Raw genomic sequence first — 22,325 nt, forward strand, 5'->3', positions numbered from 1 at the left:
AGGAATTAAGAGTGATGGTGTGAGGATGGGTAAGTGGAGCTGAGGCCAAGAAAAGATCAGCCATGATCTTATTGAATGGCAGAGCAGGCTCAAGGGGCCAGATGGTCTACCCTTGCTCCTAGTTCCTATGTTCCGAGTTCTTAAGATGTATGAAGAGGACAAGAGGCATTAAAGATCACTGCATGTGAATACAGACTGCTTTAGTACCTCGGAAGTGACAAAAGGCATTGAACATAGTGTACTCATCAGCACACATCCCAACTTGTGACCTTCTGATACAGGGAAGAGCAGCGGGATTTATGAAGAGAGAAAGGATAGGAACAAACTGCTGCTCTGAATCTTCTCTGTGACTCCTGATGTAATAACCACTGTCACTCATCTCCCCTCCACCCACCTGATCCCAGATCCAACCCTCCACCTCGGCACCACCCTCCTGAACTTCTCCAACCTGTCCATCTTCCTTCCCACCTCTCCGCTTCAGCCTCCACCATCACCTCACACCTGTATCCACCTATTGCCTTCCAAGCTACCTTATACCCAACCCCACCCATCTCCCATTTATCTCTGTCCCCTTGGCCTACCTGCAATGTTACTGATGAAGAGCTTATGCCCGAAACATCGACTCTCCAGCTCCTTGGATGCTGTCTGAACTGCTGTCACCACACTTTTTGGCTCTTACCTCTGTCACTGTCAACTATATAATGCAGATAGCTATCTCCTTTAACAGCTCAGGAGAATGCAGGTATACCTATCCACTGTCACCTCTTTGCTACGTGCTACTGTTATTGCGAATTTGTCCTGCAAGGGCAGAAGAAGAATGGCAGTGAGGGTGATGCAATCTGTTTGGGTGATAAGCTTACAATAACCAAATAGCTGGAGGTATGTGGGAACTGCAAGAACATTCCTGATGTAGCGCTATTGCCTGAAACATCGACTCTCCTGCTCCTCGGATGCTGCCTGACCGGCTGTGCTTTTCCAGCACCGTACTCTTCGACTCTGATCTCCAGCGTCTGCAGTACTCACTTTCTCCTCCCACCAGTTAAGGGAATGTGAAAGAGACTTTCTGAATGTTAGGCTGATGTGTGATTGATTGAGATGTAGTTCATTGAAGAGGATGAAAGATTGGTGATTTAATAAACAGGAGATGGGATTTGAAGTTGCATTCACTCACTTTGTGTATAGATATGAGATCATTAAACATTTTCTGATACTGCATGTAGGTTCTCAGATCACACATTATGAACTGACATTTATGACCATACGCAGCAATTCCCTTCACTGTGTGTACTTTGAGGGCCCTCTAGCCTCTTGTGGAAACATCATCCATTGCTCCTGCATTCCACATCCTACCCGACTTCAAAGAACCTGGGAACTGTCTCTCCGATCTGCTGCCCCATTTCAAATCCTCTTCCATCCATAAAGGTCATCGTGCTGAGAAGGTTCCAGTAGCTGAGTTCAGCTTCTCAGTAAGAGGCATAGGTTACCTTTCTGAAAAGAAAGGTTTCCTTTATGTTTTGTGAGCTGCACATATTGAAAGTCCCTTCTTGGGCATGCAACCAGTTATCAACACAATTTGAACTGCACTTCAAGCTGCAGTCATGTCAATCAGCTGGTAACAGACAGTTTGCATGCTTCCTGCCTCATTGGGATAAGGTGTGGCACAGTAACTAGAAGATTAGATTGTTTGGTTGGTTGATAAATTAGTCTTAGTATTGGCTCTGTCAGTAAATGGAATGCTATTAATGAGAACATTCACATCAGAATAATCCTTGTATCTGAAATATTATTGCCACTGTACTTTGCACAGTATTAGATTGATATTATTTTACTCCACTCTGTCATTATTGATATTTCAGATCACTGAACATATGTTAGTATTAATTAATTATTTAGTTACATTTTTATCTCCAGTGTCTTTGTTATTGATCATTTCCTTTTATTTCTTTATATCTTTACAAATCTAATGTCAGTTACTCAGAACAAAACTCATAGTGGAAATTACTGCATAAGAATACTGCATCAAGGTGAATTGACCTACATTACAGCAAAGGTTGTCTCCAGACATTTCCTTGTGCACTTTCAAAATTTCCATTGTATGCAACGCTGTGATCTTCACCCATGCCAATTTATCCATCTTAGATTGGACACCTGAACCGGTTTGACTAATGATTCTTTGTAAAGCAAATTCTTTTGCTTTGCTTCAGATAGCATCTTCACTTATCCTACCAGCTTTACCAATTGCTCACTGTAAGCCTAATTGCATGACTCATTTTAAATCTTACATGCCTTTATCAAAGCCCCTTTGGTGTCAAATCCAATTGGTTGTGGATACTGAAAACCCCTCTCCTGATGTCCAAAGCTTACTGCCAGAATTACCATTTATTGAGATCAGTTTGATGGTAAAGTTGGAAGCATTCTCACATTATCCAAATTTCTCCATAGTTTCTCCCATTGGACTTCTAACTTTGGAAGACCATGGAAATACTGAGAAAGGGTGTGAGTAGCATTTGCACCATGTCTGCAAGATTTCCACACTGCCCCTATCCTATGTCAAATAGGAGACACCTTGTAGAAATTTGCTTGTGATTTATTTTTAAACAGTTTTTACCTCTTCATTATTTCACCATGAGTGACAGTGGGTTAACAAGCCTCTGGTACTTCTCATTTTGATTCCATGAACAGCAATTAAACTGGGAACTTGTATCATCTGTTTGGCTAAATATCACATGACAGTGCATTTATCTACTGAAGCATTTGAGTGAATATGTGATGACCTGTTTCAGAGCAGAGCTAAGGTTGTTATATTGTGTTGTATATCTGAATTGTCAGAGTAGCTGTATTTCATGGCCTTCACGTCTGAACTGCATGCCAGCACTATCGACTTTTGAATGATAACTTCAGTAGTCAGTCTGGGTGTTTGTGCACGCAGAATAATAAATTTGTACAAGGTATGCTGGTTGTGGAGCTATCTTTGACAATTATATAGCCCAATTATATTGCAAAAGCTTTGAAAGAAATGTTGCTTCAGTATTGACATTGTGCTCTGGAAATTAATAATTACATATTGCGCCAAATGAGCATCATTAGAAGTATTTCTTCTCTAATTTCTTGTTTAAATTAATTGGCTTGTGAGGTTACTCCTGTGTCAAACCTGAGTTGAGTGAGCAGGTTAGCTAGCAGCCCATAAATATATCTTACCTTGATGATCAGTGGTGTTTTCTGTGACCTCATTATGATTGGCACCCTCTCTTTTGGTAGGCTTATTATCCTTCAGTGACAATTGAACATTTTATTCTTTTTCTTCTTCCATTAAGTATTTTTTGTGAATTTGTTGTCTTTAAATAAATTAACCGCCCCTTTTTTTGATAGAGTGTGACTGGAGCTGCAATGCTTGTAAGGGGCCCCTCAAAACCGACTGCCTGCAGTGTATGGATGGTCATGTATTGCAAGAGGGCTCCTGTGTAGAACAGTGCGCAGCAGGCTTCTACAAAGCAGGAGAAGAATGTATCCGTAAGTTCATTACAGTTTCTACACCAAATTATATGCCAATGTAAGAAAGGCCAGGAGCAGAAAGTAATGTTCCTTCTCCTTTTGGAATTCAGTTGCCAGTAAGTGGATAGTGAGTGTTATCATCCAGTCGAGATTGGCAGAAATGCCTGAGGCCAAATGGGGTTATGTTTATTGAGGGATTAATGGATGAGAACTTGACTAGGTGTATAGATGGGAACAAACAATCAATAAGGTGCGAGTCTAACTAGAAAAGCATGTGCCTGGAGTCAGTGTCTAACCAAAACTTAGCCTTTAGTGTTTAACAGTGTGGAAAGGAAACCTCCTCCTGAGATTTTCCAAGGCTGGGAGAAAGGCAGTGCTAAAATTTAAATGGCGAATCACAATGAAGCACACAGCCTAGTTACCAAATTTAAACTGCCAGTTTATCTCATGGTACTAATTTAGAGGCACCCCACTGTGGTTCCACCTCAATTAAAATCAGAAATAGACAGATTGGAGTAAGGACTCATATTTTTAGTGCCTCAAATTTCCACCCAATCCAAATCACCATGTAATTCGGTTAAAATATTGCTCCCCCCTCCCCCTGCCCCTCTTTTCCCCCCCCATCCATGTAACATAACTTTGGGAGTACAGGTATGGCATTCAGTTTCTCAAGCCTGCTTCAATATTCCATATGATAATCTGTGTTGTGTTTTTGAATTCCACATTCTCATCTACCCAATAACCTTTGATTCACTTGCCTAACAAGAATTGACTTCCCTCCTCCTCAAAAATGCACAAAAACACTGCTTCCACCATCTTCTGAGGCAGAGAACTGCAAAGTCTTACAAGAGAAAAAGATATTCCTCATCTCTGAGTTGGGGACCCTAAAATTTACACTGTGCCCCGAGTTCTGGACACACCTCTTTGTCAAGGATTTTATACAATTTAATCAGGTCATTCTTCAAAACTACTGTGAAAACACACCCTGACGAATTGTTTCTCATCAGACAACCTACTTATTACAGATATCAGTTCAGTAAACCTGCTCTGAACTTCCTCCAATACATTTCCTCTTTTACATATGGCAACCCAATGGTAACCTACTATTGGCAATTTGATTTTTCCAGTATAAACATAGAGTAACATCAGTCATGACTCTTGTCATCACTTTATCACAAGAACCCAATATTTCTTCTTGCGTGCTTCATCCTATCTTGCTCACTGTAAGGTCATTTTGTTATCTTTGTAATCGTGGTTGAACATTTCTCATGCATTCCTTATTCACCAATTGTCGAAGTAATTTTTATGTTTTGCTCATCTTTCCTGAACGGTTTCCATGTACCATTTGTTATCAACGCTTATGAGGACATTTAATAAAATATTTATACTTAGGAAATGAAACCACATGCAGTTTAACTTCAATAAACACTGTTTTAATTCTACGTTCTGTAGGTTGTGATGAACGCTGTGTGAAATGTAGCAGCCCCGGTGTGTGTAGCCAGTGCGAGTCACCTTACCTACTGTTAGAAACACAGTGTGTTCATGACTGTGGGAAAAGATATTACTCTGATCACAGTCAGCAAAAATGTATAGGTAAGATTTAATGTTTGTTGCATAAAGAAATAAATACATTTTCATGCATAAAGTCTGTTTGCTTGTAGTGATATATATGAAAACTTAATTAAGCTCTTGCTATATCTCCATTTATAATTCTATTATTGTGCTTACAAGCTGTAGATATTACAATTGGCTCAGTTTGGCTCTGGAGGTGTCACACTGCATTCTGTTCTGTTACCCTGATGTACTAATGTAATGTGTGACTTGTATGAAAACAATACCTTTCACAATATGTCGGTCCGTGACAATGATAAAACAAGTCTAATAGCACCAGTAGTATGATCAGGTCTATGCTCCACATAGGAGGGTCAACATTTAATAAATTTTCACACAATGATCATAGAATCCCTACAGCATGGAAAAAGACTATTCAGCACATTGAGTCCACACTGACCCTCTGGAGAGTATCCCACCTAGACCAATGCCCCTCTAGCCTGTCCCTGTAAGCCTACATTTCCCATGGATCATCCACCTCGCCTGCACATCCCTCAATACTATGGGCAACTTAGCATGGCCAATCCATGGACAGTGGGAGGAAACTATAGCATCTTGAAAAAACCCACACAGACAGAGGGAGAATGACACAGACTGTCACCCAAGGCTGGAGTCAACCTGGGTCCCTGGCACTGTGAGACAGCAATGCTATCCACTGAGCCACCATGCTGCCCTATACACAAAGATGAAAGAGACTCTCCATTCTCGGGCACCAGATCTGACACTACTTCACACATGTCCTGTAGCTATGCTTAAGAACAAAGATATCATTTACATTTTTTTTCTGTATATACCCCAAGTTTCCTTTTAGCTCATTAATCCCACATCCACCCTCTCCATAAGCATCTCAAAGTTTCTTCCATCCAAGGTTTCTGTCTCCAGCCATATTCTCAGGCCTTTTTCAGGATAGGGGGATGGATATACACCAACTAATGCTCCTTTGGAAGAGGAAGAAAGTAAGTCAGCAGATTGGGATTCCATCCTCTGATGATAATTGGAATGTAAGGGAAATGGCATTACATTTCCATTCTTGAACTTGAAGCCAGCCAAGAGTGAACATCAACATCTCTGGATCCATCCTAAGAATTATTCAGTTCTGAAGGAGGAAGAGGACTGGGACACATGTTTCACCTGAAGGCCACTCCTCTATTAGAGTCTCGCTATCATCAGACAAGCGCTGCTGCTTGTTGAGATTCACAAGTGACTGTTTCTCTATCAGTGTAAACCAAAAAGACACTTAGAGCCAGTGAAAACAAGAGGAATGGTGACAGCATTCTTCTACCTTCAAACATCACATCATATCAGGTTTTAATCTCATCTGAAAATTTGGACTAGTAAAATGTTCAGAGTTGAAACTCTGTATCTCCCTTTATTTTGTGTTGGAATTCCTTCTTCAAAAGATTCATAACCATTCTGAGATTGACTTTGTCTCTCAAATTACTAGTGTCGTCTTCTACAAAGTTTGAATGAAGATTTCTGTTCTTTCTCCCAAGTGTTTGCTTTTCAGTTATAAAATAATCACTCATTGATTGTGGATGAATGTTTTCCTCAACTAATTATTAATAATGATCTTTCTGTTCTGAATATTTCAGTAAGAGACTTCCTTTCTCCTCCATCAAAGTATCATGTTGTTGAATCAGTTTGTAAGAACTGTGGCTATCCTTTGCATGATTGTGGAAATCTTCCCTGAGTTTTTTTTTCAGTTAATAATTTCTGATTTTCTATAATCACACTTGCCGATGGACTGGTAACAATTCCTTTACATTCTTGAAGTAGTAATATTCATTCACATTTGTTTCTTTGCTGTGGTTCTTGAGCAACCATTTGGTTACTTCTGTTGGAGGTGATTTGGCGGTCGTCTTTGTATTTTGTGATCTTTTCAAGTGGCTATTGCAAACATTGATTTCTATAAGAAATAATTACTTTCCACTCTCGAGGACTTGATGTCCCTGTGTTACCATTGATAGTTAGACTTGTAATTTAGCAGTTTCTTTTAGATAGTTGGGCGTAATAGGCCCTTGAATAAAATTATGTTCAAGCTTAACTTGGTGCTGAACCTTCACTTTTACTAAGATACATTTTAACTGAAGAGGTTCTATGGTTTGGGTTTCTGAACAATATGTTGTTGGATTCCGAGGCTTGCTGATGATTGTAGACTCCAGTTAACATTTATGCAAAATAATAATTAATAATTCGATTCATAATTGACTTGATCTAATTTGGACTTGTTTTTTTCTATTCCCTGGATAGTTTTTCATTAGCTGCTTGCAGTTGTTGACCTACTGCTTGTTGAGCTATTTGAAGCTTTTTTCTGAATATTCTTTTTTTTTATTATTGTTGTAAGTTTATGTTTTGGCTCTCAGAAACATCCTTCCTGCTCCATAATCCAAGCCTTTATCATTATCTTCTCCCAGTAGATAATGTTCTCTGCTACTCTTCCTGAAAGTTGAAATTCAGTTTTAGAATTCCCTCTTGCAGCTGGTCACCTTATTTCCTGATCGCAGTTTCTCCCTCTGTTCTGGCCCCTCTGAGAGAAATGAATGCAGTGTGCTTAGAGTTAAATAGAAGACAGTCAAAGAAATCACCACATCAAACACAACAAAGGATCTGTCAGAATGGACCAGAGCTGACAATCCACTTAAACTTAATTTTTTTTTAAAGCATTAATCACCATACCTGCATACCAGAAGTTGAGTCAATGTAATCAGCAGATCTGAAATCCAGTAGTGTGCTTGTTACATCTGGGGACCAGAAGTCATCTATTGGGTCAGTTATATTCCTCCCAGGAAAATAATCATCACATTCCTCTATTTCTTGAACAGATTGTTGGTTGTTTTTATTTTTTGGTGTCACTGGTCCTGTTCCGAAATGGCCTCCCTCCTGGGATTTGTGACCCTCTGTATCACTGGTTGGGCAGTGTTCCTCTGTATAGGGTCCTTTAATGGCAGGGACCTACTCTGTGGCTTCCTGCACACTCTTCTGGCAGACTTTATGTGCATCCTTTCATTTTCCATCTCCATGTGTAGCAGTATTCTGCCTATATACATCTACCATATGGTTTTCAGCTGAATGGCTCTGTGGCTCGCTGCTTTCCCTGCTGTGGCCTTTTATATTTTTCCCCTTATTTCATGCAAGCTCTGTCGATTGTCTCCAGAGTTTCCTCCCTTGGCACAGCTTTTCTACACTTCCCTTGTCTAACTAAATAGTCCTAGTACTTTGCTGTAATCTTAAGGCTTCCCTGGACAATCACCATGGGCCCAATTGAGTTTAGATATTTACTGTCTGTTGATGCTCTTGTCTTCCCTTTCAAGTTGTCACTTCTTTCTGAGCCTGCTGTGGACCATTCCTGGAAAATTATTTTTTCCCTACTTCCTGCCTGTTGTGATATTTTTGTACCTTCCAGACCAGGAGTCCCTGTAGTTGGTTCTTTGTTCTGACTGCTTCAGGTCTCTCTAGGTCCTTTCACTGCTACCACTACCTAGTGAAAACATCAAGCCTGCACTCAGGGAAAACATTTAACAGGTTTTTTTGAACATAATGATATACAAGGGATGGTAATAGTGAGCCTGACTGAGACACTGCATGCTCCTGTCCATGTTGACTGACATTTCTCCTTTTGTACACACTCCATCACAATTCTTAGAAAAAAAGCATTATAAACTGTTTGCCTAGAATCTCCCAAATCTCTCAAACTGTGTCTTTTTATACTTCCTGTCTGGAATACAGAAATCCATGGGTTCATGACCTTTGAGTAAAACAAATCCTCCTTATCTCTGTCCTAAATGGCCGAGCTCTTATTTTGTGTTTGTGATTCTTAGTTCCAAATTCCTCACTTGGGAAAACATTGTTCCTGCATCGACCTTGTTAAGCACCTTAAGCTGTTTCCATTAGTTCACCTCTCATGCTTCTAATTTCTAAAGATTATAGATCTCGTCTACTCCATGTCTCTTCATAGCAAAATCTTATCTCACGAATCAGATAGTAGACCTTTGTTGCACTCCTCCAGCATATATAACCTATTGTAGTTAACAAGACTAAAACTTTGCACAGTAATACAACTGTGCCTTCACGAAGATCCTAAATAACTATATAATAAAACTTACTTTCCATTGTTCTTCAATCCTCTTGTTATTTATGTTAACATATCATTTTACCTTTCTCGTTGATTACACAACCATCATATGACCTTCATGTGATTTGTGTACAAGGACAATCCAGTTTCTTCTGAATGTCAACATTTCCTACTCTGTCATGATTTCAAAAATACTCAGCTTTTCTATTTTGTTTATCAAACTGGAACTTTTATGATTCCCCATATCGTTGTGCACTTAGCCACTCTCACTATTTTTTGCTTTTCTGTACCTTAACCCATATATGTTTATTATTGCATTTGCCATCCCATGGCCTTTAATTTTGTATCATGACCTTGTGGCATCTTATCAAATGTTTTTTGTGTCAGTCGTTTCATTTACTCTTCCAGTTCCAACCTCAATAGACTCTTAGGGATGGTGAAGCACAAGCTTTTTATTCCTTTTTAAGAAATAATTATCTCCATTGTATACGTCAGATGTTTCCAGGGAACATTAACTGTTTTAAAATAAGTAGAATCCCACAGAGATATTGATTGTGTGGTAATTATTTTGTAGATGAAGGCGTTATCTTACTGACACAAAGTCAACATAGATCAAGTTGACACTTCTGTTCATAACGCTTGCTTGGTTCATTGAATATAGAGGAATTTGCTTGGTACAGCATAGTGCATTATTTTCCCTGTAGTGGAATATTCAACCATTTGATCTTCCCAAATAATTGATGAATAATTTAATAAGTTCCTTTGATGTTTACCTCAGATGTCCCCACTGATTCATACCTGTCACATTTAATTTACTTGGCTTTGCATGTTTTGAATCACTGTTGTTCGTTTGTTGCTCCAGGTCTCCTCAGTTTCAACAGTTTCATGTCTCACATGTTTCTTTTTTTTCTCTCAACTTATAGCCTGTTCTCCTGGGTGTTTAGAATGTGACAGAACCTTGCAGTGCAAGTTATGTGATAGCAGCAACTTCCTGAAGAATGAACTCTGTGTTCCTGATTGTGGTCCAGGTTACTATGGTAATATGTCCAAGAGAATTTGTAAAGGTAAGAAACAAATAATAGCTGACTCTGCAATGGTGTGGGAAATCCCTCTGCTGCTGCATAAGTCTATTTAAGTAAGGTGACCTCGTGATCTGCCAGGTCAATTTAAACAATTTACATAAGTGCCTTGTATTTTTGGGGTGTGCGTAGAACATTGTGGTAATGAGCAGGTAGGAAGTAGAGTGCAGCAGCTTTTGAAGGGCTGTTCCTCTAAAAATAGCAGTATTTATTGACTTTTGTAGCCTCAGATTTGTTTGGAACTTGATGCTAACCCCAACTCTGCAAATCATAGGGCATAATGTAACATCCCTGTTGAGCAGGTGTTAGAGAGAAGGTTGACAGCTGAAGTTCTGAGCAAAGCGAAGGCCTGCATTTCAAAAATTCAGCCAAGTACAGCTGTGAAATGAATTGGTGCCCGTAATGGGTACAGAAATATCAAGCTGTTCAAACAAAAACTTGAGTCGGAGTGAACCAGCAGAGAACCATTTATAGTTGTATTTATTAAATTGTAATTTTTGATAATTTTGAGAACGTATTGAGTATGTGCGCACCGCCAGCATTGGCATCAAAAATCATCTTCTTGTGCTTAGATTCCAGGCTGCTTACATGCTGGATATGAACAAGCTTGCTCAAGAGTGATATTGAGGAAATTGATCTTCTAATTCTCATCTAGTTTACAAAGCCTCTTGGTTGTATTAACACTAAAAAAGATGACAAGCCATGGCATGGTTAACTCGACTAGATAAACATTTGTCATTCATTTCATTGATTCCATGGAAGATTTGGAACTATAGTACTGATTATGAATGCAGTAGACAAAATATAAGAGAAACGTGCAAGCTTTTGATCAGAATTCAGGTAGTGATTAGATCTTTTGCCTCAGACATCAGGTCGAGGTACACCTAGGTTTCAGATGACAATCAGTGTCAGCACTGTTGAATACAAGACTGCATTTTATAAACAATGGTTTGTTTTGAAAATAACTGTGAACAAATGGGTCATAATTGAAGAGCAGCTGAAGCCATCAATTTTCTTTCGAAGTCATAAAATAAAATTGAGATGCTTTATGTCCAGATGTCATTTGTGTTAATTTGGTCTGTCGACTCCATTATGAAATCTGTGTCTAAAGTTACTTAGAAAATGGCCCCAGAGTAGAAAGTGGAACAAAACAGACCTGTTATAGTACGATTTATATATCACCTTCCACAATTTTAGGCTGTCCTGAAGTACTTTGCATCTAATGAAGTATATTCACAATTGTAACATAGGAAACACAGAAGTCAGGTGCTGCATGGCAAGAACACTGTGATAAATTTAGACCAGATACTCAGTTTTTAATAATGTTGGATGAGGCATAAAAGGATACTGAGGAGGATTTTGCTGGAGTTCTTTAAAATAATACCATGGTAGTTTAAACATTCATCTGGGAAAGAAGCTGGTCCTCAGTTTATCAGACTAGATTTTGTGTTCTAGTCTCTGGAGTGAAACTTATGCTGACACTCTCTCCTAGGTAGTCCAAGTGGCAAGTGTGATGAGATATTCTGGTGCAAGGTGAAATTTAAGCAGTTTAGGTATCGTAGCATGTATAAATATGTGGGAATTTGCCACCTCAGAGATAATTTTGGCATGAGATGAAACTGCTAAAACTCGCATTGCAAACCCTTCTGATATATGAATGCCTTAGATTCATTATTGTTATCACATATGTGGGTTACTTCAAAATATTTAACTTTTCTTTCAGTCGTGTAAATATAAATTGCATTTTAAATTTTGGAAGAAGTGTATCTTAATGGCCTTTCACCCTGAGACATGGCTTCCAATGTAATTCAACCTGATGGGATTAAAAATCGTCTTTTATTTAATGGGACCCTGATACTGTAAGGAAAAATAAACTTAAGAAATAGAAGTGGAGTAGGCCATTCAGCCCTCCAGCTGACTCCTCCATTGAGTGAGATCACAGCTGATCTACATCTACACTATTTTCTTGAACAATTCTCATAGCCATTGGTACATTTAGTATGTGGAAAATTATCACTTTTCAATCTTGAACATACTCAACAACTGAGCCTCCACAACCCTTTGAGACACTGAATTCCAAAGATTCATTATTGCCTGCAGAAATTCCTCCTAATCTGAATCTTAAATGGCCTCCTTTTTATTCTGAGACTGTCTCCTCTTGCCCCCTCCCCACCAAAAAATTAGCTGGGGGTCACATTCTTTCTCCTTTCAGCCTGTTGATTCCTGCAATAATTTTTAAAAACATTTTGGAATCAATCACCACTCATTCTTTTAAAGTGCAGTGAATATAGGCCCAGTCTGTTTAATCTTTGCTCTTAGGACAATCCCTCCATCCCAGGAACTGGTTTCATAAACCTTTGCTGCACTCCCTCCGTGGGAGATATATCTTTGTTTGGATAAGGCAAGTTAGAGCTGTCTGAATTGTGTTTCAGCTTCTACTAAACTTCAACATTAAACTTCTGCCATGACGTGCTGATTGATAATGTTATTTGGGTTGGCCTGAAGTTGGCTGCAGGAAGTAGAAAATAAATGCCATATTGATGCAGTGGTTCTAAAACTGGAGCAGCAGCTGGAGGCAGAGTTGTGAGCCAAATGTTGGGAGCACAATGCAGTTGCCACATATACAATATAGAATGGGTTAGCTTTCTGCCCAAAGTGTGGAGTGCAGATGGAACAAGGTTCAGTACGGCGCAAAATCAGAAGGTGGTCCCACGTATATTACAGCTGCTGGTGGGCACCTCTTCAATTGAACGTTATTGGAGAGAGGCAATTTATTATCAATTTAAGGACTCTGTTTTATGCAGTCAGAAATAATAATTAAATACCTGCTTCCTTAACACCATTAATGAAATATTCTTCGCATGTTTCTATTACCCTTATGAGTGTTATATAAAATCATATTTTAGGTTGTAGAAGGGTTTTGAAATTACTGAACCTTTTCATCATGGTTATTACAAACAAAAATATCTGACAGAAGCTGTAATAGTGCTGTTGACCTGGCTACAAGGTTTTAGGCTTAAGGCACTCAGTTAAAGTTGAATGGAGAAATTTTACTTTGCAACTTTCCATTGGGCCCTCTCCCAATTAACTGGGCTGCCCCATGAATTGCCATGACCCCTCTTACTGGTGATCTCTGGGCTTAATGATCTCAGTTTTGAAAGAGCAGCCAATAGACCCAGATGCTTGGTTTTGCTGTTGTTTCAACCTTCGCAAACAGCAATGATGATTAGGTGGCTGACTGCCTTCGTTGCTGAAGCCAAGGGAAAATAATTCTAGGTCACAGCAAGATAGAGGTGGGAGACTTCTCCATCCAATACTCCTTGTGTTTTATCCTCTGTGAAAGCCAATTTTTGGGCAGTATAACAAAGGAATATTTCGTACTATTACTTAGTGAACCAAACTTATTTTATTTTTTATCTTTGCAGTTAATATTTATGCACCAGTCCTTCATGCAAACAGATCTGTAAACGTGGGCATAGGTGGCAGTCAGGTACTGGACCCTACCTATATGGACATTTATGATGCAGACACACCCACTGAAGATCTCATTCTCCACATTGTTAATCCCCCTGACAATGGGAGACTGATTAAAATGGCAAAAGGGAAGCAAATCCACCTTCAGAAAGGAGATACGTTCACCATGCAAGAATTAAGGAAGCACAACATCCTCTTTATTCATGACAAGAAAAAATCAAGGTAAATATGTTCACTACAGCACACCTCTTCACTGTACCCTGCTTATTCCCTCCGTCTGTGGCATTATTAAAATCAGCATGCGCTGTTGAAAAATACATTTGCTTTTAGCTGTGAATTGCCTTTGTATTATGTGATGTTTGAAGAGCTTTTTAGACTTCTATAAATCAATTTTGAAAGCCATGATTTGTGACCATATTCAGTGTGCTTTAATTTTTTGACACTGCATCTAATTTTACTATAATGGAAATGAAATAGATCAAAATAGTTTCAAGAAAATCATTTGAGAAACAATCAATTTTATGGTTTTCTTATCATACAACGTTAATAATATACATGGGATGCAAAATCACTACATACCATGTAATTGTAAATGAGGTCAATAAGTCAACATTAGTCAAAACCCAGAGTTTGTGAGCTCTTCCCTAATAATAAAGTGTACACAAGTGTAATAAAGGAAAAATGCCAGACAATAGTATTGACTGTGCTACCTGTAGATGAATGCCATCTTTGCTCACTCAGCATTCTAATTGTAACAACATTTCAGGATTAAGCACCTAATGAGAGGTTCATATATCCTTCACTGTCTTTGTATAGACATCTCTGCTATCACAGGAAAGGTTGAGCATTTTGTGGAATTTACTATCTGACTGCATAAATAAATAGCTGAATGAAATGTGTACCACCAAATGTGATCACCTGACTTGCAAACTTTTACTGAAATCATGTCAAAATGTTCGCAGTGAATCAATTACAGCTAACGTAACATAGGTGAAAGTGAGGACTACAGATGCAGGAGATTAGAGTTGAGAATATGGTGCTGGAAAAACACAGCAGGTCAGGCAGCATCCAAGGAGCAGGAAAATCGACATTTCGGGCAAAAGCCCTTCATCGGGCTTTAGTCCAAAACACCAATTTTCCTGCTCCTTGGATGCTGCCTGACCTGCTGGGCTTTTCCAGCACCACACTTTTAACATGGGGCAGAGTAACCTAGTGACTGGTGCATCACTCAACACTAATATTCAAACCAAACGTAGTTGGAATAGTTGCTGAAGCAAAATAATGAGATGCTAATTGTACAGTTATTAATCACAATATTACATGCACACTTTGTGGTGTAATGCAGGTGCATTGTCTCAAACTGGCTAATCAAAAGCTGGAATTGTCCAAAAACTAGTCACGTTCTCTGAGGCACTGCTCCTGGAGCAATGTAAACATGGCAAGGTAGAGGCCACCTTTACTCATTGGCATCATTGTCTGGGCCAGCATTTACTAACCTCAAGTTGCTCTTGAGAAGCTATTTGTGAACTGTCTGCTTGAACTGGTGCATTCTATTTGGTTTAGGTAGACCCACAATGCCATTAAAAGGAATGGTGATATATTTCCAAGTTGGGATGGTGAGTGGCTTGGAGAAGAACTTACAGGTGGTATTGTTCCAATGTATCTGCTGCTCTCATTCTTCTAGATTGTAGTGGTCCTGATTTTGAAAGGTCCTGTCGAAGGAGCCTTGATGAATTTACATAGTGCATTTTTAAATTATATATACACTGCTGCCAATGGGTGTCTGTGGTGAATGGATATTTGTGATTGAGGTGCCAATCAAACCGACTGCTTTGTCTTGGATGGTGTCAAGCTTCTTGAGTATTATTGGAACTGTGCTCATCCAGGCAACTGGGGAGTATTGCTCTATTACTGTATTCATACCTTGTACAAGGAGAGCAGGCTTCGGTGAGTCAGGAGGTAAGTTACTCATTGCAGGATTCCTAGCCTCTGACCTGCTCTTGTGGTCAGAGTACTCATATGACTCATCCAGTTCAGACTCTGATGGAAAGTAACTTCCAGGATGTTGATAATGGGAGACTTCAGTGATGGTAATGCCATTGAATGTCAAGAGGCAATGGTTAGATTCTCTTGTTGGAGCTGGTCATTGTCTGGTACCTGTGCGATATAGCTTGTCACTTGTCATGCCAAACTTGGATATTGTCCAGGTTTTGCTATATTTGACCATGTCTGCTTCGGTATCTGAGGAGTTGAGTAGTACTGAACATTGTGCAATTGTCAGCCAACATTCCCACTTCTGTCTCTGTGATGGAGGCAATGTCATTGATGAAGCAAATGTAGATGACTGGGCCTAATATACTACCCTGAAGAACTCAAATTCTTGTGCTCATTGTTAGAGGTTAAAATTTGGCCCCCCTCTATTCTTTAAATACTATGTTGCCATTTTCACTGGAAGGAAAATCTCAAGCGTAAGGCAGTTTTCAGGGAGAGGCTCAGAAATCCATTCATTCTTTCTGTCCCCATTATTGCAGTCGCAATGAGTGCTCTTCTCCTACAAGAATTATTTCAATTTACAGTTCATATATTTTAAAACATTTGCCCAATCAAACTTTTAAATCTTCAGTATTTCTGTGTCTATTGATTTTGAGGCATGCAATTTCGCTCTAGAGTATGATCTACAACCCATTTGTTTTTATGACATTAATGGTCAGTGCAGAATGTGCTACAGAGACAGTTTGTGTAAAGGAGGTGATTTCAGAATTCAAGAAAATTGAAAATCTGGTACACTGTTTATCTTAAGGGAGCAGAATTTGGGACACTTGGGAATTTTCAAAGAACAATTGAACTATAAATTATGATTAAACAAATTGTAACAAAATAATTGTGCACTCTGATTTTAAAATCTCGGGAGTTTTCATAATTTTCTATTAAAACTTGAACAGAAAACTAGGAAATAGCACAAAAGTAGGAGGTGCCTGGCTTATGTCAAGTCTACCATGTTTCTCATTTTTGAGAGGTGAATGTCACTGGCATTATAATAGAAAGCCAAAAGATTACATATGCAATATCGGAGCGTTAGTGCAGGTTTTTGAGTGTTCATTTAGGAAGATTAGTTCAGTACAATCCCTAATGGCTCAGAATTTGCTCTATTAATAATGGTGTAATTGTCAGCATTTCATCCATTGCAAATGACAACAACTTTTGGAATCTGCACAAATCCAATGAGAATCCAGAAGTTGCTATTAATAATTCCATATTTCTTGAGTGGGTATCCTCCTCTCCCAGGCCCCTCCCCCCTCCCCATGACCTGTCCCAGACTGGAGTCATTGAAATAAATTATTGAGAACATCCCTTTCATATCAACATCTCAAAAAACAGATAATCAATGGTTACATCACAGAGACTACACAAGCTAGGATTGTATTTCCTGGTAGTCAGATGGATGATTTGACTCACATTTTCGAGGTTAGGGTGACAGAGATGATTGGGAGGAACTATTTCTGCTGGTTTGACTATTTAAGACTATAGACATGAGCTATCAATTATAGTCAGATCTTTGAGGAGTGAAATTAGAAAATGTTTAAACAGGTGAAGAGTTGGAAATTTGGAATTTGCTTCCATAAGTGGGAATTGATAAACAAATTGTTCCTTTTACATCTGAGGTTGATGGGATTTTATTAACTAAAGGAATAAAGGTATATTGATTAATAATGGGTCTGTGAAGTTTCATTCCTAATCAACAGTGACCTCATTGAAGGGCAAAACAGATTGAAAGGACCACTTAGCACCTTTGTTCTTGTTTTACATTCTTGCATTCATCACCACTGCTGCACACCAAGACACCCTTTCACTTGGCACCAAATGTAAACTGCCTTTGACCAAGGGGAAATCAAGATCCAAAGAGCTTTGTGGGCACTTGTCTTTGAGGTCAGCAGAAGGCATCATTGATTTTTAATGTGAATTGCATTTTTGTATTGGTGCTGTTCGTGTTGTGTGACTTGATTACACCTATGGGAATCTGCAGTTTAAACTTGTCTTTGGTATTGTTGACCATGATGTGGAGGTGCTGGTGTTGGACTGGGGTGGATAAAGTTAAAAATCAAACAACACCAGATTATATTTCAACAGGTTTATTTGCAAGTACAAGCTTTCGGTGTACTGCTCCTTCGTCAAGTAGTGAGTTAGCCTAATAAAGGAGCAGTGCTCCAAAAGCTTGTACTTCCAAATAAACCTGTTGGACTATAATCTGGTGTTGTGATTTTTTAACTTTGGTACTGTTGAGGATGAAGCTCAACTCTGGTTTGACAACTGCTTGTCCCACTTTGCTACTGACTCCAGCCAAATGCAGAGGGTGACATGACGGAGGCAGGACAAGATTTAGAGGAAATGTAGCTGCATGCAGCTGAAATGCTGCCACTTATTCTAATGTTGCAAGAAAGCTGATGATCAGACAGGGCGTTCGAGTAGTTGAAAGGTTGGTACAGCTGATGGTTTGGTCTAAAAGCTCAAGACCAACAATTGTTTAGATAAACTGGGCAGGTTAGAATCCAAAGCAGGTCAGTGGTATTGTCGGCTCAATGGATCTGGTTATTGGGCAAAGGAGAACCATCGGAACAGTGATTTTATATCTCAACAGTTGGAATCTAATCTCAATAATTCGATTCTGGGATGCAGCATTCAGAATCCAGTGGGACATATTGTCAAGAGAAGCGATTGAGCAACAGAGAGGTTAGTAGTCATTGAGGCAGTGTGAGTGGAGCAAGTACTGAGGGAAATCAGAAAGTATACGCTCAAAGGAAATATGCTTAAATTTCTCATAAGGATAAAGTTCTTAAAAGCCTTTGGGCTCCTGTTAATTATTGGTACCTGGGTGAGTTTCTGAGAAATTCATGGGATCTGGCTTCACTGTCTCTGCCACTGTAGTGAATGCGTAAATTCATTTATACACTACTTGTGCAAGTTTTTTGTGGTTTAATCTATAAATAATTTATATGACATTATTTCCAGGTTCTGACTTGCTCTTCTCTTCAGCTTGATATCAAGCCACCAAGGGCAGTGTTCACTTGGGCTGTTTGAATATTAATTTCAGGAATTGTCAAACTATCAATCCAATTTTAACATTTTGCTGTTGAGAACCTTATGCATATCAGTGAAATATGAAATGGGTATAAATAAGTGTTTAAATCCTAAATTCATTTACAAATGAAGAGAAGACAATGGCTAAGTAAATTAATCAGAATGAAAAGCATTTTACAAAGTATTACCAGAATACATAGACTCAAGTTCATTGTATTGGCGAATACACCAAAGGTGGTTCCAGATAGATTGCGAATGCAGCGACCATTTATCAATAACTAATATTAGTGGTTCTTTGCATTGTTGTTTTTTTTTTCTTTTACTATTTCATACTTCATTGTTAGAAATTTCCAGTTCTTTTTTCATTATGAAGCTGCTGTATAATGAGAGCCAGTAATAGGTCAGATGGTGCAATGGTCGTGGGCCGGAGGTCAGGGTCAAGTTCCTCATGTCCTGGGGCTGTGTCATAATATGTGTAAACAGGTTGATTCATTTATTTTTATTTTAAATCTGTACTGCTTTAAACAAAACAAATGGGGATTGGGTTCAGTTGTATGGACATTTATGGAAAAAGTTAAAAGAAGTGTTTAAAGTTAAAGAGCTCAGCAGAGGTTTAAGTTCCCAGAACAATAATAGGACAGAGAGTGTGGAAAGGGAAGAGAATCTAACCTCAGGCACACTAAGGGGCTACTATGAGAAGGGTGGACAGTCATCACAGGACTGAGAGTGTTCTGCTTAAGTGCACACAGTACATGAAACAAGTAAATGAGCTTGCAGCGCAGATTGAAATTAGCAGGTATGATGTTGTGGGTATCACAGATGTGTTTGCAAAGGGATCAGGACTAGGAACTAAATATCTAAGGATACATGTCCTATTGAAAGGACAGGAGATGGGCAAAGAGGGCAGTGTTGTCTTAGTAAGAAATGAAATTAAATCAATAACAAGAGTGATACTGAATTGAAAGGCACAGACTTGTATGGATAGATTTGAGGAATCACAAAGAGAAAACAGCACTTGTAGGAGTGGGTACAGACCTAGCAGTAGTCAAGATCTAAGGAGGAAAATAAATCAGGAAATTTAAAAAAAAAAGGTATGTAGGAAAGGCATGATTACAATAATCATAGGGGACTTCCATGTGCAGGTGGACTGGGCAAATCAGCTTGGTAGTGGATCTCAAAGAAAGGAAATATGAATGTCTAACCAGGGGTTTTTTTTGGGAGCAGCTTGTTGTAGAGCATGCTAGGGAACAGGCAATTCTGCTTTTGGTGATGTGTAATGAGGCAGAATTGATTAGCGAGCTGAAGATGAAGGAACCCCAAGAGCTTCCATAATATGACAGAATTCACCCTGCTGTTTGAGAGGGAGAAGATTGAAACTGACGTAGTGGTTTTACATGGGAAAAGTGAGGACTGCAGATGCTGGAGATCAGAGTCGAAGAGTGTGGTGCTGGAAAAAGTACAGCCGATCAGGCAGCATCTGAGGAGCAGGAGAATTGATGTTTCAAGCATAAGCCCTTCATCAGGTGGTTTTACAGTTGAGTAAAGGTAACTGCAAAGACATGCGGGAGGAGCTGGCCAGATGTGATTGGAAGGAGACCTAGCAAGGAAGACAGTGGAGCAGCAATGGCAGGAGTTTCTGGGGGTAATTCTGGAGACAAAACAAAAATCCATCCCAAGGAAGAAGAAACCTACTCAAGGAAAGACAAGGCAGCCATGGCTGACAAGGGAAGTCAGGGAAACAAATGCAAAAGCATAGAATATGGTGAAAATTGTTGGGAAGCCAGAGGATTGGAAAATGGTTAAAGCAGTAAGGAAGGGATAGATTAAATATGAGATATGAGTAAGCTAGCTTGTAATGTAAAAAAAAATTGCAAGAGTTTTTTTATTTAGATATCTAAAAGTTAAGAGAAAGTCAAAGGTGGACGTTACACTCCTGGAAGATTAGCCTGGAGAAATAGTAATGGGGAACAAAGAAATAGGAGAGGAACTGAATAGATACTTTGCATCAGTTTTCACGGTGGAAGACACCAGCAGCATATGGGAACTTTCAGTGTTAGGGAGCAATGGTAAGTACAGTGATCATCACTAAGGAGAAGATGCTGGAGAAGCTGAACAATCTGAAGGCAGATAAATCACCCAGACCAGATGGAATACTCCCCGAAGTTCTGAAGGTAGTATCTGAGGAGATTGTAGAGGTGGTGACCTTTCACGAATCAATGGAGTCAGGGAGGGTCCCAGTGGATTGGAAAGTAGCTAATGTAACACCCTTGTTCAGTTTAAGAACGGAGGGAGGCAAAAGATAGCAAAGTATAGGCTGGTTAGCCTGACCTCAGTCACTGGTAAACTTTTAGAATCGGTTATTAAGGATGGGATTGAGGAGTGTGTGGAAGTTCATGGTGAAATAGGGCTGAGTCAGCATGGCTTTGTCAAGGATAGATCATACTTTAGAAATGTTAGAATTCTTTTGAGGAGATAATGAGCAAATTACACCAAGGTTAGTCTGTGAATGTGATCTATTTAGATTTCCAGAAGGCCTTTGACAAGGTGCTGCACAGGAGGCTGCTCAATAAGATGAAGGATAAAGGATTGGCTGTTTGGCAGACGGCAGAGAGTGGGGATGAAGGAGCCTTTTTCAGGATGGCAACCGATGACTAACTGAGTTCAGCAGGAGTGATTATTAGGAAATGCATGAAGAAACTAAGGGCATTTTTGATCAGTTTCTGGATGACATAGGTGGAGGAACAGGTAGTTTTGTGGAAGTGGGGAGGCTGCAGAAGGTCTTGGACAGGCTTGGAGAGTGGGCAAAGAAGTAGCAGACCGAATACAAAATGGGAATGTGTGATGTGCACTTTGGTAGAAGGAATAGAGATGTAGACTATTTTCTTTGGGAATCTGAAACACAAAGGGACTTGGGATTCTAGTCCAGGATTCTCTTAAGGTTAACCTGCAGGTTCAGTTGGCACTTAGGAAAGCAAATGCAATACTTGCATTCATTTCAAGAAGGTGAGAGTAAAAGAACAGAAATATACTACTGAGGCTTATCAGGTTCTGGTCAGAGCGCATTTGGAATATTGATGTTAGTTTTGGGCTCTGTGTCGAAGGAAGGATGCATTGGCATTGGAGAGTGTCCAGAGGAAGTTTGCAGTAATGATTCCAGAAGTGAAGGGCTTGTCATTGTGAGGAGCAGTTGAGAATTATGGGTCTGTACTTGATGGAGTTTAGAAGGATGAAGGGGGGTCCTGATTGAAACTTACAGAATACTGAGAGGCCTGGATAGAGTGGATGTGAACAAGACTAGTCGTAGAGACTTGGACTCATGGGCATAGACTCAAGTTGAAGGGGCGACTTTTTTGAACTGAGATGAAGATTTTTTTCAGACAGAGTATGTTTAATCTGTATAGCTCGTTGTCATAAAAGGCTTTGGAGGCCAAGTGACTGAGTGTATTTAAGACCGAGATAGATTCTTGATTGGTAGGGGGATCAGGGGTGATGGTGAGAAGATAGGAGAATGGGATTGGGAA

General features: G+C 39.4%; 1 protein-coding gene across 2 annotated transcripts in view; it reads left to right on the plus strand.

The window, feature by feature from the left end:
• Nucleotides 1–22,325, plus strand: part of fras1 (Fraser extracellular matrix complex subunit 1) — a 465,328-nt gene that overhangs the window by 275,988 nt on the left and 167,015 nt on the right. For both annotated transcript variants that reach the window (XM_072591717.1, XM_072591723.1), the window contains exons 24-27: nucleotides 3,370–3,510; nucleotides 4,945–5,085; nucleotides 10,099–10,239; nucleotides 13,680–13,950. In XM_072591717.1, the coding sequence (XP_072447818.1) occupies nucleotides 3,370–3,510; nucleotides 4,945–5,085; nucleotides 10,099–10,239; nucleotides 13,680–13,950 (694 nt within the window). The remainder of the gene's footprint in view (nucleotides 1–3,369; nucleotides 3,511–4,944; nucleotides 5,086–10,098; nucleotides 10,240–13,679; nucleotides 13,951–22,325) is intronic.

This window comes from Chiloscyllium punctatum, chromosome 1, assembly GCF_047496795.1.
Source record: "Chiloscyllium punctatum isolate Juve2018m chromosome 1, sChiPun1.3, whole genome shotgun sequence".
Classification (NCBI taxonomy): Eukaryota; Metazoa; Chordata; class Chondrichthyes; order Orectolobiformes; family Hemiscylliidae; genus Chiloscyllium; species Chiloscyllium punctatum.